The sequence below is a fragment of the Rattus norvegicus genome, chromosome 8 (assembly GCF_021556685.1).
Source record: "Rattus norvegicus strain SHRSP/BbbUtx chromosome 8, alternate assembly SHRSP_T2T, whole genome shotgun sequence".
Lineage (NCBI taxonomy): Eukaryota > Metazoa > Chordata > Mammalia > Rodentia > Muridae > Rattus > Rattus norvegicus.
The window spans coordinates 45,372,900-45,391,506 of NC_141541.1; the positions used below are offsets into that span (position 1 = coordinate 45,372,900).

The 18,607-nt window shown below is 40.3% G+C and overlaps 1 protein-coding gene across 1 annotated transcript; it reads right to left on the bottom strand.

Moving 5' to 3' along the window:
- Positions 1-2,874: 2,874 nt before the first annotated feature.
- LOC148004070 (disks large homolog 5-like) lies at positions 2,875-7,641 on the bottom strand. Its single transcript, XM_087564052.1, has 5 exons — positions 7,493-7,641; positions 6,292-6,460; positions 4,929-5,078; positions 4,102-4,288; positions 2,875-3,156 (listed from the first exon to the last, which is right to left on the bottom strand). The coding sequence occupies exons 1-5, from the start codon at positions 7,617-7,619 to the stop codon at positions 3,142-3,144; spliced, it is 648 nt and encodes a 215-aa protein (XP_087420178.1). The 5' UTR covers positions 7,620-7,641; the 3' UTR covers positions 2,875-3,141.
- Between the last annotated feature and the right edge of the window lie 10,966 nt (positions 7,642-18,607).

Consider the following 18,607-nt stretch of genomic DNA (forward strand, 5'->3'; position numbering starts at 1 on the left):
CATGTGGGAGCCTACACTGTTTAACAGGGAGATCTGGTTCCTTTCTCCACAAGAAGCACTTGGGTGTTGACTATAATTTCTTAACCTTCTTTTCTATGTCACTTTTCAGAAGGGGCACTTTGCTCTAACTCCTCCATGGGACCTACCCTTCATTGTGGCTGGAGGACCCTATGGTGGTGCAGCTCTGAGCTGGGAGTGGGAGCACTCAGACTTACTTGGAAAAGTCTATTTTCACAGCTGATCTAGATGTGAGGAACATGTGCTTTTAAAGAAGCATGTGAAAGTATTTCCTGCAGGAGAGACCTCTGTGCATGGAAAGACAGACAGGACAGGGAAAAGCCTGTTTATTTGCTGCCATCACATCCTACCAGTTTCTCTATGGGGGGAGGCTTTGCCTCACCTTGGTACCAACAGCATGTCTTAAATGAAGCTTTTGCTGCTCTCTATAGTGGTGCCGATGTCAAAATGTTACTGAGAACCATGCAGAGCCCGGATTCAGGCTGTATTAAAGTAGGCCATTGTTTCAGTGTTTCCTGCAAGGTACCATGGGAGAGTAGTAACGCAAGTCTGCATGCACCTCGACAGTTTTCACTAGGGTCTTTTAAGTCATTTTATAAAATTTTATAGTGAGTTCATATAAGAACAGGCACAAACCTAGACATGAACACACACACACACACACACACACACACACACACATACACACACACACACACACTTTACTGACATGGTGCATATTCTTTGTACACCAAAATAAGGTGAGCATTAATGAAAATATACTAGTAATTGAATAAATGGAGGAAGGTGTGGGGAAATGGTGGCTTAGAGTTACTTAAAATGTCATATGCAGCCTCTCCTTTTGTTGGAGGTTAACCTTCAAGTGCTATTGGGTTTCGTTATTTTCTTTTGCCATAGCACACAGGACTAGGGTGGAAAGTAGGGTTTTCAGCAGGTTGGCAAGTACTGTAACACTGAATCCTAAGGCTGGAACACTATTAATGTTCTAGAAAATTACAGGCCAAGCTGATGAAGACACCTAGCTGACAATGTGGACATCTCAAGACATGTACTGGACAATGACAGAAATGTCTGAAGACTTGAAATGTTTGGGAATCACAGAGAGAATGGAAGGCCCCTGAGATTACACTTTACACTAAGGACAGTTTGTTCAGAAAGGGATGACATGAAATTTTGTTTCCTGTTACAGAAGTCAGTTGAATTTATCCAAGGTATGCCAATGGTAGCATTAAAAGGACAAAGCCCATATTGTCTTGAAGTCTTATAAATTATGAGTATGTGTAGCAAGACCCAGGTTCTTCCAGGTCCTTACATAATAACTGAAGACCTCAAATACAGTAACAATGTTATAGTGTGGTGGATATCTAGTTACCACTAGCTTCTGTTTTGATACAGATGACTCTTTCTGTGGCATGGTTAGCTCATAATGAATGACTAGAGGACCTATGTTTGAGAATAAACAAACACTACATTGCTTCTGTAACTGCTGAGCTTTAAAGCCCTGGTGTGACAGCAACTGTTTGTGGACATTCTGGATTATTACCTCTGTATTTTTACGTTTTGAGTAACTCAGACTCTGAGTAAATCAGTTCAATTCCATAAATTGGAAATCAGTCACCTGGAAAAAATACTTGTTACAACAGGGACCTAGATTTGTCATGGAAAAAAGGCAGCTTTTACTGGCCCACCTAGGTTCTGGGTTTGCACAGGCTTGCTATCCAAATGAAACATGTGCTCACAGCTGTAGGCTGCATTCACTATTTTTGCTCTTAGGTTCCTCCCTAAACTGCTTAGATTAAGATAATTTTCTTGCTGTCTATCAAAAGAATTCATTATGTGCAGCTGGCCTGCAGGAAGATAGTCCCCATTCTGTATTTATAAATGTGCATAGTAGATATGGTCATCACTGATACTAGGTGAAGGATCTGCTCTAATATGGAAACTAAGTGATGCTGGAGGAACATCCTGAATCCAGAATGACAGAGGGCCCTGTATGGATTCCTGGTAGCCTAACACATTGAGCCTGCACAGCTCAGTAAGGTAAATTTGAATACACATTTCCTGAGATCTTTCTATTTAATTGGAGGTGACCTTGTCCACCTAAGAGAGCACATGCTCTCAAAATACAAAAGCATCCTGTAGGAGCTGTGGTCTTGCCTCACAGGTTAGAGCATCTGCTGCTCTCTCAGAAGAAGCACATGGTTCCTAACAATCATCTACAACAGGGGATGTGATTTCTTCTTTTGGACTATGAGGGAATTTCACCCAGGACAAGCCACAGACATTCAGTAGAGAAAAAGACCCATTGACATAAATGAGCATTCTATGCCTAATCCGCAACAATAACAACACAGCATATGTATGGTCTAGGACAACAGCATTTATCAAAACCTATTTCCCAAGATGATTTTGAAGGTCATTATCTGTGTGGATATATTGACCGCGTACTACAAGAAAGCATGAAGCACATGGTTCTCCATTATGATTACTTCTATATTTCTTTGGAATCATTGTCAATTTTTCTGCAGCTCTACAACTATGAGTGTTTATTAGTCAATATGTGGTACACAGGATCAATGATGAATGTGTGTTGTAGACTATTATATACTAAGATTAGCAGAACACATGACCGCATGGATAAAGAATGGCAGTGATCACATCATAAAATGTGCATCCAAGAAAAGAACACATTATCCAGCCAATATACGCTATCACACTTAGTACCCCTTGGTGACTTTGAATTCACTGTTTAGGCCAGAAACTCTGGACCATGCAGAATCCATCTCTAGCCGTCAGTTTTAAGAGCACAGGAGGGGACAGAACACTTGAATAAGCAAGATGGTTTCAAGAGTCAAGACTTACAAATCAAATTTAATTCATAAGGAATGCAATTTAAAACAAAAAAGGATTAAAATGAATATTAATATAAATATTTAAAAGTATTTTCAAACATGAAAAATATTAACAAGAACATATAACTATGAAATAACAAAAAGAAAACTTCATTTAAAATCATAAAAAATATTTCTAAACAGCATATTCTTAGTGAACATTTTGAAGCACAGTTATATTGCTGTTTCTCCTCTAGCAGGCAAAATGGCATTGCAGTCCCCAAGTCTTCTCTCAAGTGGTGTTATCCTGAAAAGAAAGGGAGTAAGACCTCAATCAGTCAGGCTGGCTTAGTGAAAGATAAATTTAGGGTTTCTTAGCAGTTAATAAATTAACTGTGAGGGATATTATTCATCCAAAATATGTTGTTACTATTCAGGATGGTAGTCAGCAGGGGACTCCTGAGAAAGCAACCCATTCTTCAGGATGCTCCCTTCCTGCTGTGTCCCATTCCCGCTCTCTTGCACTTTCTGAGACCAGGGAGAGGAAGGCAGTTATTCAGACACTGATTTGTTGGAGACCTGCATGCCAGCTGTCAGGTTTCTGCCTTGTACCACCTCAGCTCTATTGGACGTCACCATTGATGTGTTATCTGATAACATTGCTGGTGTGTCTGTGGGCAGGGCAAAGTCTACAGCAACCCTGACAGTAATGTGGGCTGCCCATCTGGGACTCAGACTTAAACCAGTGCAAACCAAGAACAGGGCAATGGGAAGAGACCTCATTGGGTTACAGGAAGAAATGTGAAGGCCATGTGTCACCAAGATTAAAGACAATGACAAGGATTAATTTGCCATTTGCACGTGGTAATTATCACAGAAAGGTGCTTCCCAACTTGGAGGTCACATGACCAAAAAATGTCATTTATCACAGGACCAAAACTTGTTCAAAGTGCTACATAGCATCCATTCTATCACTGGGACAGGAAATATTATGATATCAATTGTCTGTCACCATTTCTAGACTGCAGCTTCAAAAAGAGCAGCAAAGCATACTTGTTAACCATTCAGTTTCTGAAAAGTGCTGGACTTCCGTGAATACTTGTGCATAGACAGAGCAATGAACAGTTCAATTGCATGAGGTGGTTGGCTTGTTGGGAGTGTAAATTAGTAAGGTGGTAGGGGAAAGCAAACAGGTATGAAATTAGCAAATGGAATGAGATGTTGTTAAGCTGACACAGCTGCTTGCCCCTACCAGATGTTGCTGGGTCTGGAGGTTGCTCTTCTTATCCTGTTCATCCTTATCATTCTTGTGCAAGTCAATCAAGTATTTCTGTACCAGCGGTGCACAATCCAGATGTTCTGCTTTGCTCGCCTTCTTGAATGGGAACAACTTCTTCTGCACACATATCTTGTCCATATGGATCCGGCTGGGCAGGTAGCTGGAAGCACACTCTGCATAGTTAGATCCTGCAGCTTCTTCCTCCCATTTCTACTCCCAAGTCCCACAAACTTGCCCTGGACCTAGATACCAGTGAAAACTTCATATACTACCTCTCTATGCACACAAGGCTGCTGAACAAACATCAAGCAGCCAATTCAGGGAAGAATAAATTGATTCAGTGACCCAAGTACCAATAAGTACCCAAGTACCATGTCTCTCCAAAACAACAGGGGATCTACATCTATCCATGGAAAGAAAATGCATGGGGGCAACATTAATAAATAGTGGGCAAATACCCTCAAAGGAGGTCAGTAGAATTAAGGGAAGGTCATGTTATGCAGTTGGTCCACACATTGAGTTTTGTTAAACCTGGTGTGACCCCAGAGGCCCAGTTCAGCCTATTAGCCATTTGGTGAGCTGAATCAGTACTGGTCTACCTAGAGCCTTCTGAAGATCTCTAGACACTCTGGGTATGAGTAACAGTCTCCTGTGGACCTAAAAACTGAGTCCAAAAGACCCAGGACACAGTGATGTTTAAAGAGCACAAGACATGGAACAGAGCTGCAGACCTCCAATCAGAACAAAGGAAGGCAGGTGTGGGCAAAGCACAGTTAATGGCCTCTCTGACCAGTGCTCACCGATAGAAGTTAATCTCCTTCTGGAGCTCCTGAAATTTCTCACAATGCTCGATGTTCCTCATCTCTAAGTTGTGCAGTAATGACATGACCTCCCTCTCCTTTATCTTCAATTTTTCATAAAATGGATTTGACCTGATGTAGCGGCTGGCCCTAGGAGAGTAAAACCCAATGAACATCTGTGTTTAGGGATATATGAACTCAGGCTGGGTCTTCTAGTACCCCAGTCCTGGGAGGACAATTTCTGAGTTCTACATATTGGGAGCTTCTTCAGCTTCAGAAACCTGTTATTCTGGGCCCAGGACCCCATAAGCTCCGCATCGAGATAAAGGGTTCCCAGGTTCCCTTTCTTCACTCAGAAGGGCTGGATCTGCAGTCAAGCTACTTATGCTAACAAGGGCCTAGGCCACAGCTCTCCCACATCCAAGATCTAGAAAACTGTGATTTCAATTTTTCTGTTTTGACAACAGGAATTCTACATCCTGAATAATTAATATTGTAGAGACACACAATTCACACAATTATGGAGTTGAGACCATAAATCGCCACAAAAGTATAATCTGCCCAAATGGCACAAATATACAGACAAATGTGACCACATTGGCAAAGAAGTTTGCAGTTGAAAGAGGGACTCCCAAAACAAAGCACTCACATCACCATGAAATTGTTATACATGAATATACTCAGGAAAAAACATAGACCCCTAGATTCCAAGTGTGGGGGGGAAATATAAACATATAAAAATTGCGCATATGCATGTAGGTGTGTACACACAGAGACACAGAAACTGGGACACACACACAGGAAAAGAAAAGTAAACAGTAAGAGAATGAAAAAGGGAGCGAAATATGCAAACGGAGAACACAATCAGAATCAGAAAAAACGCATGTCACATTATTGGCTCAGAGGTAAACAAAAAAGAAGGAAAAGCCCTGTGTCTCTGGCCATCTAGTCAAACATTGAGATAAACAATTTGGGATCTGTCACCTCAGGCTACTGCAACAAGAGTCCTCACTCAGTCACCTTCCTAGCACACACCCAAACTCACAGCACCTAGAACCTTGCAAAGCTACCACCTGTCAAGGGCTTTCCAAATGCACACTGGGAACTCATGCTCCAGGAACGTTATCCCTGAATCCTCACTAAGGCCACAAGTTCAGATTTTCAGCTGGAGGCAGCAGATGAGACCATTTCCCATCTCACTCCTGACCAAGGGTCAGGTTCTGATCTCCTCTATATCAGAAATGAGGTTTAGGACGAGTATTTTGGGAGGCACAGCTTTCTAGACCCAACACCTTAATAGAATACGATGGAGGTGACATTGCAGGTCCATGAGTGACACAAGGCAGTTTGGAGCAATGCATACCTATTGTTCCTGTATCTCTCTGTCACGTAAGTCAGGAGATCTCTTAGCTCATTTCTCTCCTCAGTAGCTGACTGCAGCTGTCTAATCAGTCTCTGTTCTTCTGTGTTCTCCGTGTTGTCCTCCTTGTTGATTACCACAGGGCCAGGGGATGATGTCAGTCCCCCATCCTCTGTAGGTAGAAGAACACAAGTGAACATTTTTGGGGAAACTGATGAGTGTGCATAGACCATGGCAAGCCCCAAACAGGAGGAGAGCATGTGTACAACACAGTGTCACCACAAAGAGTTTGTTGTTGCCTAAGAGACCTCCTCAGTGGAAGTCAACTCTCCCAGCCCTCTATAGAGACCAAGAGATGTCAGATGCCAGGTGTTCCCTATGCCTGCTGACCCATGCTCCATGTACCACAGAGATGGCTTCTACGGGATTGTTATCAACTTAACAGGGTACAACTTTCTTTCAGGACCCTCACCGCTGTACTTTCAGAAGTCAGATGATAAATTCAACCTCCAAAAGACTTGAGTGATTGGAGATACTCAGATGTCCTGCACTGATACTCTAGGCCACACCATTTGGAATTTAAAAGCATTGCGGGGGATTTCATGGTCAACGGACTATCAATTCCCCTAACTGAAACACCAAATGCCACAGAAGTGCCAATTGGTTACAGGCTGAATCTTGGTCTACCTGCTACAAATAGTTTTTGTACTGTAAAAAACTGTTTGTAACACACAAACTCTAATTTATAATGCTAAGGATGTCCCATCTCTGCCAATTAGAAAAAGTCAGAGGAGTTCTAAGAACATAAAGCCAGAAGCATAATTCTCTCCCTGATACTAAAGACAGAGATCTACTTTATTTAAAGAAGCAATGAGAGTATAGTAGATTGATGCCCTGTCTAAATTCAATAAAGTGGGACACTCAGTGTCTCCTGATCGTGTTATTATATCAATGTAACGTATCATATGCACGTTAAAAGTGAAGGCCAGAAGTTCACAGAATAATAGCATTGGCCTTATCGTATCCTCCCTTTGGGGATGGGCAAACTAATGTTCTGAAATCCTTGACTTTTAGGAATTGTGATCTTCATGGAAATTCAATTCCTTTGCAGATACTCCAGTTGTTCTGGCCTATTGCTAGACAGGTCAGCATAAGCCTATTCTCCCTCTGACAGAAAGCGCAGCATACAATTCACAGAACTTACTCAGCATTCCCCAGGCCAGCTTTCGTTGTCCATCTTTTATTTTTGGTGAAAGGCGAGATTCCCTCACTCCAGTCTGTCCAAAATCGGCGTTCACTCTCCCAAAATTCTTGCGAAGCCGGGAAAACATGTCTTCCTGTGTATCTGCCAGGCAGGGACTGAGAAAACGTAGGGCACTGGTGGTTACTACAACACTGGTGACATCACAGAGGATGCCAAGAACTCTCTAGGACACAATAGAATGTCCAAGAAGGTCCCTGATGTCATGGTGAACAGACATTGCCTCCCTGTTAATAATCTCCCTGTACAGTGCATAAGCTGAGGTGCCCTTTCCTGGAGACCTTCCCAGGGCATAGCCACTGAGCAACTCCTGCTTGCAAGACCAAATTTTCGTCAAGGCTTGATTATAAAAACCTGAGTAATTCCTATGTACTTTAATGAATTTTTCCCTCTAAATCCTGCCCAAAAATATCTCATCTTAAGTCAAATTATCCTTACTCATCAATATCAGCCATTAAAAATTCCTGAGAAATAATACCAGTTTGAATAAGCAGTCAGAAGGTTCTCCTGTCTCCTTATGTACACGTGCTTGAAATCACATCAAGAAATAGCCTGTAGGTTAGGTTGCAACATGGCTGTGTGTTATGGGAACACTCATGAAGCCTTGTCCTTTGCTTAGCATTAGACAGTTGCCACAAAATTCCTTAGGAGAAAGAGTTGAAATCATTATGTTTTTGGGAAAAGTGTGGAGTCCAATTGCCAAAGGAAAGTGAAATGTAGGAGCCACCAATGGAGGCACCCTCATGCTGCTTGGGGGTTCTCCTCTTTTTACTAATGTCACCAAAGGAGCATTGCTCACAGGCCTCTGTAAGCTCTACCATGAGATTCTGTCTGACAGTTTGTGTCTTAGGCCTTTCACAGGGCATGCACTATCTTCTCTAAATTTAACCCCATTCTTCTAGTTTTGAGACCCAACCGGTGATTATCTCTTACCCCCTATGTCCTGTTTTGGTCCATATCACTTCCCTACCATGTCTATTCTGAAGCTCCAGCTTCAGCTTTCCTCACCCTATGTTCCTCTGTAAGCCTGGAGTTCTGCCCACATACTTTCTGCAGCATATCTTGGCCTTCAGATCTTTATTATGTCCAATCGGCAGTTAGACAACACCTAAGAGATCTCTCAGTTTGTTTTGAGCTGGTGAGAAGGACAAACATCTACAAAATAGCAAACTTGATGATGGACCGTAGAAATGACAAGACAGTAATCCTGCCAGCACTTATCTCTCTGCCAGTAAAGAACTAACAATTGAAAGTTGACACACCTTAGTACAAAGGGAGCTCACCTCCTCATTTCCCCTTTTACACCAAAAAAAAAAAAAAAACTTTATCTTTAACACTGATCAGCTAGATAAAATTAGAAAATTTATAGGATGCATCAGATAAGAATGACTGTCACAACATTTAGTCCATTTGTATTTGGCCAAATTGGAGAAGGTACTTCATGAACTAAATTATATTAGTGTAAAATTTTGTACCTGAATCATTTTCTCTCCCTTTTTAAGCTTTTTTATTCTCTATTTATCATAGCTTGCACTTATTAGCCATAAAAACTCTCCTGAAATGAAAAACAATTTTGTTAATTTTAAATAATTTAAGGGTTTATGTCTTTCATCTTTATAATTTTACACCTCTTTTGTGGACATATTGCCATTTTTTTTCTTTTTTCAACACCCACAAGTAGATTATTTTTTCTCTGATATGGAGAAGGATGCAAGGGTGGACTTCAGATATGAGGTGATGGTGGATGTCAACGGAGTTGAGCTGCATGATGCGAAATTCACAGAGAACAAAAAAGGAGTTTAAAAAAACTGAAATGAGAGCAGTGGGGATGAAGAAATGAATGCTTAGCATGGAAATGTTCGTCAGTAGACTCTGCATTTGTGGCCTGGGCTGGGTTTGGGTGGGGTTCTGGAGTAGTCAGAATGTTGTCTGTTCTGGTCCTTCCAGGGAAACTCCTCCCTCTTCTCTCATCCCTCCTCTGCCTCCACCTCAACCTCCAACTGCCATAACTGCCTCCTACTACAGCAGCAGCTTCTGGGCATCTGCCTTTCTGCTCAAGCAGAAGTGCTCGGGGGTGATACAAGCTTTGAAAAGTCCAGGGGAGCAGTCAGGCCATGCACACTCTGTTGTCATCCCTGTCGGGGCTCAGGATTTATGGTGCCAGAGCGGTTGTGTCGGGCATTTTGATGCTCTAGTGGGTTGTCTGTCGAGCCCCTCATTCTGGACCTCCCATGTCCCCCCTGGTCCTGTCAGGTTCCTAGTTGTTACATTCCTGTGTGATGGTGACCTCATTTTCTTTTCTGAGTCTCATGACAAGAAAAGGTTAAGAGTAAACTATCTAATCATCTCCATCTGAGACCTGAGAAGGAGAAATGTTGCCTGAAGAAACAGGAAATTCAGAGAAAATAGCTTCCAATTCTAAAGAAATGACAGAAATTGTTGGCTACCAGACAGACAGTCAGCAAATTTTTCCATGTCATTGTGGCATCCACCCTCAGTTGAACGGGTCAACGGCTCTGACAACAATCCTTTGAAGTAGGTCACTTGAAGGACTATCCTCTTTTTTTTCTCCAAAGCCTGGGACAATTGACTTCCCCATCATCCACTTCTCCACAGTCTGGACAACTTTCTGGCAGCAGTGGAGGTAAGCGGATGGTATTTCACCCCATGGCCACTTTGCCACATTAAAGGGAACTCCAGTTAGTGTTCTTTAGTTCCCATCATCTTCTTCAGACAGACCTGGGACACTGCCAGGAGTTGAGGTCTCTCCCACTGTGAAAAGCGTTTAACTATTTGGACATCAGAAATGGCAGATTCTTCAGATCTCTAAAGGATTTGAGCACCACCTTTTTATGTAAAGTCTATATCAGTGGACAAACGTGGCTTTTTTTCAAGGGATTTACTTTCTCTGTACCTTTGAATACATTTAAAAAAAGCTAAATAAAGCTCATTTCTGTACCAACTGAACTACTACCTAACATCACTAGAACACTGATTATTTATAGTTGGATAGTACTATTTGCATTCCTTAATTATCCATGGCAGTGTACAGTAGTAATTTTATACAATTAGAATTATACACCACATTGTGAATAAGATGCATATACTTATATCTGAAACAAGATATCTATCATTTATGCAAATACAATTTAAATTCGAAATCCATGACATCCTGAAATATTTGAGACTTGGTGTTGCTTTCTAGTACAAAAAGAAATTGAATAATCTATGCTTTTTTATCATTTTAGCCCCTTTATCCTGCTTCCCAAAACTTCTAGATAGGAGAGAAAAGGGTTGAGGAGGGAAAGAGAAAATAAGTAAGACATCCCTGATTCCTTTATCCTTTACCCTTTTCACTGACCATGACCAGTAAAAACTTGCAACCAACCCACTAAATGACAATAAAAATCTATGACCCACTGCAGACAAATAATCAGCTACCCATCCTTCTTTTGAGAATGAGGGTGTCATGTTCTCTAAAGTTGTATCCCTATGAGTGTGGGGTGACAACAAGTTTTGGGGACCTTACAATAATTGGGATATTTTCCAAATCCTGTGAGATCTTGCAGTTTCATATGCTTCCAAGTCCTGAATGTGGAGGGATTAACTGAAGTCCTGGCTACATTAACAATTGAAAATACAAACACACATTCATTCAATTTGAGGAAGGTCACACAATATCTACCTCTTGAAGTTTGCTCAAAACAATTGTTCAGTGACTTTTTTATTTAGCTTCAGGTATCTTCTTAGTATACAGGCAGAAATGAGACAGATCGTTTGCTAAAATAATGTTAATAGCTTCTAAACCAGTCACGAATAGAGTTCCTGCAATCCTTTGAAGTCTCATTAGAGAGGCTCTATTTTGAACACTACTCACAATTCTTATGTCTCCCGTGTAGCAAACTAAAATGGACTGTTATGATATGCTTACATTTTTCAAAAGTTTTCCCAATCCAAAGTATTCCACCCTCCTCCAAAAAACAAGTATTCCTCACAAAAACAAGTCCACTCCCTCTGGTACCAGTTTATATATCGGTCACATTTCTGTTACTTCAAAAAAATACCATGACCAAAAGCATGTCAAGGAATACAGTGTTTCACGGTGTGGTAGCCAACCCCCAACTACAAAATTATTTCATTGTTAAGTCATAAATGTAAGGTTACTACTCTTTTGAATGGTAATGTAAATATCCTGTATAAAGTATGTCTCCTATGTGATTGCCCCAGGAAGTAGTTGCAACCAACTAGTTGAAAACTGCACCTTATGTGTGGAGGTGGTGGTTGTGGGTTTTTTGTTTTCTTTTGTTTGTTACTTTGGCCTCTTTGTCAAAACCGAGATGCTGATGAGAACATACACCAATATCTGCATCCTTTATTATCTTCCTTTAGACATTGTGTTTGTTCTCATTGTATCAACAGGCTGGGTTTTTTTTTTTACTATTCCCCAAAATGAACTTGAAATTATTAAAGATGATGCGTCCTGCAGTGTTTTACTGTCTTACTATTTGGCAGTGTCTGACTGCCCTTCATTTTTGCTTTCATTGGTTGAGATCTTTTTTTCATTCCCATGAAGCCCTGCATCAAAATTAGGACGGGATGGATTGTAGATGATTCTGGTAGGAATTCGATAAAAAATATCAGTCACATTGATACATGAAAACGAGAGGTGTCTTCATTTTCTGCTTTCTTCAGTTTTTTCTTATTTTTCTTAATGTGTTCTTCGTAGCAAGTCTTAAGTTCCTTAGATTTATTACAAAATTTTTAAGGCTAGTCTGAATGGGTTTCTTTTCTTGGTATGTTTGTTGATATTTATTGTTGGTATACAGGAATTTTATTGACTTTAAAGTGATTTTAGTGAGTGGGTCTATGAGCTGTAGGAGTTTTCTAGTGGAAACATCGTGCTGTTTATATATGGATCATATCACCTGCAAATCAGAAAATTCTGACTGCTTTCCTTCATATGGACATGGCCTTTCCATCTTTCTATATTCTGTTTTGGATAAGACTTCACATACTACTTGGATTAGATGAAAAGATTGAACACCTGTGACTTATTACTTATCTTAGGGAAATGCATTAAGATATTCTCCAGTCAGGATGCTGTTGGCCTTGTATATTGCCATTATATTGTTAAGGTATATCTTCTCCATATCCCAGATTCACCAGGACTGTTTCATGTATCACTGTGAGATTTTGCCAAAGAAATTGTCTGCCTCTAGTCAATGTTCATGTTTTTCTTGTTCTTGCTTTCTTTTTTTTTTTAAAGATTTTATTTATTTATTATATATCAGTACACTGTAGCTGTCTTCAGACACACCAGAAGAGGGCATCAGATCTCATTACAGATGGTTGTGAGCCACCATGTGGTTGCTGGGATTTGAACTCAGGACCTCTGGACGAGCAACCAGTGCTCTTAACCACTGAGCCATCTCTCCAGCCCCACCAGGACTGTTTCATGTATCACTGTGAGATTTTGCCAAAGAAATTGTCTGCCTCTAGTCAATGATCATGTGTTTCTTGTTCTTGGTTTCATGTGGTGTATTGTTTATTCATTTGTATTTGTTGAAATATTCTTGCCCCTCTGTAGTCAAGCCATCTTGATCATGGTACCTGATATGTTTGTTATACGTCTGAATTTTATTTGCCTGTATTTTATTGAGAAATTTTTCACTTAAGTATTCCTTCCAATCTTTGTTTTATAGGCTGTGAAGAGACACCATGACCAAGGGAACTTATAGAAGAAAGAGTATATTGTTGCTTACAGTTTCAAGGATTCTGAGTTATGACTATTATGCTGAGGTACATGGCAGCAGGTAGGTCACCATGTTTCTAGAGAACTAGCTGAGAGCTTACATCTTATCTGCAAGTTGGAGACAGAGAAAGTGAGCGTTAAGTATAAATGGTATTGAATTTGGAAACCTCCAAGCCCAATCCCATAATACTCCTCCAACCAATACATATCTTATAATTCTTCCTGCACATTTCCTCTCACAAGAAACAAACATTCATACATGTGAGTTTATGTGGGCCATTATCATTCAATTCACCATATCCTACTCACAATTATCCATAGGATTTTAAACATATCAAAATAAAAATGCATTTCCCACATCCTTCAAAAATCCTTGTAGTGTTTCACAGTCTACACAGTTCAGCCAAAGAACTTCATAAAACTCCAGGCAGTCCCATAATTATTTCCCCCCTATGAAATCAAAAGGCAAATTACACACTTCCAATGTGTAATGCCGAATCATATATCTTATCATTGCCAAGGGAAATTGGGAATGTGGTGAGCCACTTCAAGGCATAATCCCAAGAGCACACACTCCAAATTCTCTCCTTCTCATAGTAGACAAAGAGATTAGACCTATTTTAAATTTTCCTTATTTATTTCTCCCCTGACCCTTTCAGTTGTTGTATTGTTTATGTTACTTACTTTCCATGAGTGTGTGTATTTTCTGTACTTTTAATTGTGTGATACCACTTTGATTCCTTTGTGCTCAGATAGAATGCATGACATTACTTCAACTTTATTATATTTCCTGAGGTTTGTTTTGCATCCTTATATGTGGTCAATTTTCGAGAAAGGTCCACAGGCTGATAGAAAGTATATGTATACTTCAATGTAGTTTGTTAGGTTCATTTGCCTGACGATGTACCTTAATTCTGCTCCTCCTGTTTTGTTTATTTGCATGTGATCTGTTAGGTGGTCTGAATAGACAATTTAAACAAATCACAACCACTATTATAACTAATCTGTTGTTTCATATGTATCTGATAATGTATATATATTTTTTTTATTGTTCACACTTTTTTTTTTATTAACTTGAGTATTTCTTATATACATTTCGAGTGTTATTCCCTTTCCCGGTTTCCGGGCAAACATCCCCCTCCCCCCTCCCCTTCCTTATGGGTGTTCCCCTCCCAACCCTCCCCCCATTGCCGCCCTCCCCCCATAGACTAGTTCACTGGGGATTCAGTCTTAGCAGGACCCAGGGCTTCTCCTTCCACTGGTGCTCTTACTAGGATATTCATTGCTACCTATGGGGTCAGGGTCCAGGGTGAGTCCATGTATAGTCTTTAGGTAGTGGCTTAATCCCTGGAAGCTCTGGTTGCTTGGCATTGTTGTACTTTTGGGGTCTCGAGCCCCTTCAAGCTCTTCCAGTTCTTTCTCTGATTCCTTCAATAGGGGACCTATTCTCAGTTCCGTGGTTTGCTGCTGGCATTCGCCTCTGTATTTGCTGTATTCTGGCTGTGTCTCTCAGGAGAAATCTACATCCGGTTCCTGTCAGCCTGCACTTCTTTGCTTCATCCATCTTGTCTAATTGGGTGGCTGTATATGTATGGGCCACCTGTGGGGCAGGCTCTGAATGGGTGTTCCTTCAGTCTCTGTTTTAATCTTTGCCTCTCCCTTCCCTGCCAAGGGTATTCTTTTTCCTCATTTAAAGAAGGAGTGAAGCATTCACATTTTGATCATCCGTCTTGAGTTTCCTTTGTTCTAGAGATCTAGGGTAATTCAAGCATTTGGTCTAATAGCCACTTATCAATGAGTGCATACAATGTATGTCTTTCTGTGATTGGGTTAGCTCACTCAGGATGATATTTTCCAGTTCCAACCATTTGCCTACGAATTTCATAAACTCGTTGTTTTTGATAGCTGAGTAATATTCCATTGTGTAGATGTACCACATTTTCTGTATCCATTCCTCTGTTGAAGGGCATCTGGGTTCTTTCCATTTCCTGGCTATTATAAATAAGGCTGCTATGAACATAGTGGAGCACGTATCTCTTTTATATGTTGAGGCATCTTTTGGGTATATGCCCAAGAGAGGTATAGCTGGATCCTCAGGCAGTTCAATGTCCAATTTTCTGAGGAACCTCCAGACTGATTTCCAGAATGGTTTTACCAGTCTGCAATCCCACCAACAATGGAGGAGTGTTCCTCTTTCTCCACATCCTCGCCAGCATCTGCTGTCACCTGAGTTTTTGATCTTAGCCAATCGCACTGGTGTGAGGTGAAATCTCAGGGTTGTTTTGATTTGCATTTCCCTTATGACTAAAGATGTTGAACATTTCTTTAGGTGTTTCTCTGCCATTCGGCATTCCTCAGCTGTGAATTCTTTGTTTAGCTCTGAACCCCATTTTTTAATAGGGTTATTTGTTTCCCTGCGGTCTAACTTCTTGAGTTCTTTGTATATTTTGGATATAAGGCCTCTATGTTGTAGGATTGGTAAAGATCTTTTCCCAATCTGTTGGTTGCCGTTTTGTCCTAACCACCGTGTCCTTTGCCTTACAGAAGCTTTGCAGTTTTATGAGATCCCATTTGTCGATTCTTGATCTTAGAGCATAAGCCATTGGTGTTTTGTTCAGGAAATTTTTTCCAGTGCCCATGTGTTCCAGATGCTTCCCTAGTTTTTCTTCTATTACTTTGAGTGTGTCTGGTTTGATGAGGAGGTCCTTGATCCACTTGGACTTAAGCTTTGTACAGGGTGATAAGCATGGATCGATCTGCATTCTTCTACATGTTGACCTCCAGTTGAACCAGCACCATTTGCTGAAAATGCTATCTTTTTTCCATTGGATGGTTTTGGCTCCTTTGTCAAAAATCAAGTGACCATAGGTGTGTGGGTTCATTTCTGGGTTTTCAATTCTATTCCATTGGTCTATCTGTCTGTCTCTGTACCAATACCATGCAGTTTTTATCACTATTGCTCTGTAATACTGCTTGAATTCAGGGATAGTGATTCCCCCTGAAGTCCTTTTATTGTTGAGGATAGCTTTAGCTATCCTGGGTTTTTTGTTATTCCAGATGAATTTGCAAATTGTTCTGTCTAACTCTTTGAAGAATTGGATTGGTTTTTTGATGGGGATTGCATTGAATCTGTAGATTGCTTTTGGTAAAATGGCCATTTTTACTATATTAATCCTGCCAATCCATGAGCATGGGAGATCTTTCCATCTTCTGAGGTCTTCTTCAATTTCTTTCCTCAGTGTCTTGAAGTTCTTATTGTACAGATCTTTTACTTGCTTGGTTAAAGTCACACCGAGGTACTTTATATTATTTGGGTCTATTATGAAGGGTGTCGTTTCCCTAATTTCTTTCTCGGCTTGTTTCTCTTTTGCATAGAGGAAGGCAACTGATTTATTTGAGTTAATTTTATACCCAGCCACTTTGCTGAAGTTGTTTATCAGCTTTAGTAGTTCTCTGGTGGAACTTTTGGCATCACTTAAATATACTATCATGTCATCTGCAAATAGTGATATTTTGACCTCTTCTTTTCCGATCTGTATCCCTTTGATCTCCTTTTGTTGTCTGATTGCTCTGGCTAGAACTTCAAGAACTATATTGAATAAGTAGGGAGAGAGTGGGCAGCCTTGTCTAGTCCCTGATTTTAGTGGGATTGCTTCAAGTTTCTCTTCATTTAGTTTAATGTTAGTAACTGGTTTGCTGTATATGGCTTTTACTATGTTTAGGTATGGGCCTTGAATTCCTATTCTTTCCAGGACTTTTATCATGAAGGGGTGTTGAATTTTGTCAAATGCTTTCTCAGCATCTAATGAAATGATCATGTGGTTCTGTTCTTTCAGTTTGTTTATATAATGGATCACGTTGATGGTTTTCCGTATATTAAACCATCCCTGCATGCCTGGGATGAAGCCTACTTGATCATGGTGGATGATTGTTTTGATGTGCTCTTGAATTCGGTTTGCCAGAATTTTATTGAGTATTTTTGCGTCGATACTCATAAGGGAAATTGGTCTGAAGTTCTCTTTCTTTGTTGTGTCTTTGTGTGGTTTAGGTGTAAGAGTAATTGTGGCTTCGTAGAAGGAATTTGGTAGGGCTCCATCTGTTTCAATTTTGTGGAATAGTTTGGATAATATTGGTATGAGGTCTTCTATGAAGGTTTGATAGAATTCTGCACTAAACCCGTCTGGACCTGGGCTCTTTTTGGTTGGGAGACCTTTAATGACTGCTTCTATTTCCGTAGGAGTTATGGGGTTGTTTAACTGGTTTATCTGTTCCTGATTTAACTTCGATACCTGGTATCTGTCTAGGAAATTGTCCATTTCCTGAAGATTTTCAAATTTTGTTGAATATAGGTTTTTATAGTAAGATCTGATGATTTTTTGAATTTCCTCCGAATCTGTAGTTATGTCTCCCTTTTCATTTCTGATTTTGTTAATTTGGACGCACTCTCTGTGTCCTCTCGTTAGTCTGGCTAAGGGCTTATCTATCTTGTTGATTTTCTCAAAGAACCAACTTTTGGTTCTGTTGATTCTTTCTATGGTCCTTTTGTTTCTACTTGGTTGATTTCAGCTCTGAGTTTGATTATTTCCTGCCTTCTACTCCTCCTGGGTGTATTTGCTTCTTTTTGTTCTAGAGCTTTTAGGTGTGCTGTCAAGCTGCTGACATATGCTCTTTCCTGTTTCTTTCTGCAGGCACTCAGCGCTATGAATTTTCCTCTTAGCACAGCTTTCATGGTGTCCCATAAGTTTGGGTATGTTGTACCTTCATTTTCATTAAATTCTAAAAAGTTTTTAATTTCTTTCTTTATTTCTGCCTTGACCAGGTTATCATTGAGTAGAGCATTGTTCCATTTCCACGTATATGTGGGCATTCTTCCCTTATTGTTATTGAAGACCAGTTTTAGGCTGTGGTGGTCCGATAGCACGCATGGGATTATTTCTATCTTTCTGTACCTGTTGAGGCCCGTTTTTTGACCAATTATATGGTCAATTTTGGAGAAAGTACCATGAGGAGCTGAGAAGAAGGTATATCCTTTTGCTTTAGGATAGAATGTTCTATAAATATCCGTTAAGTCCATTTGGCTCATGACTTCTCTTAGTCTGTCTACATCTCTGTTTAATTTCTGTTTCCATGATCTGTCCATTGATGAGAGTGGGGTGTTGAAATCTCCCACTATTATTGTGTGAGGTGCAATGTGTATTTTGACCTTTAGTAAGGTTTCTTTTACGTATGTAGGTGCCCTTGTTTTGGGGCATAGATATTTAGGATTGAGAGTTCATCTTGGTGGATTTTTCCTTTGATGAATATGA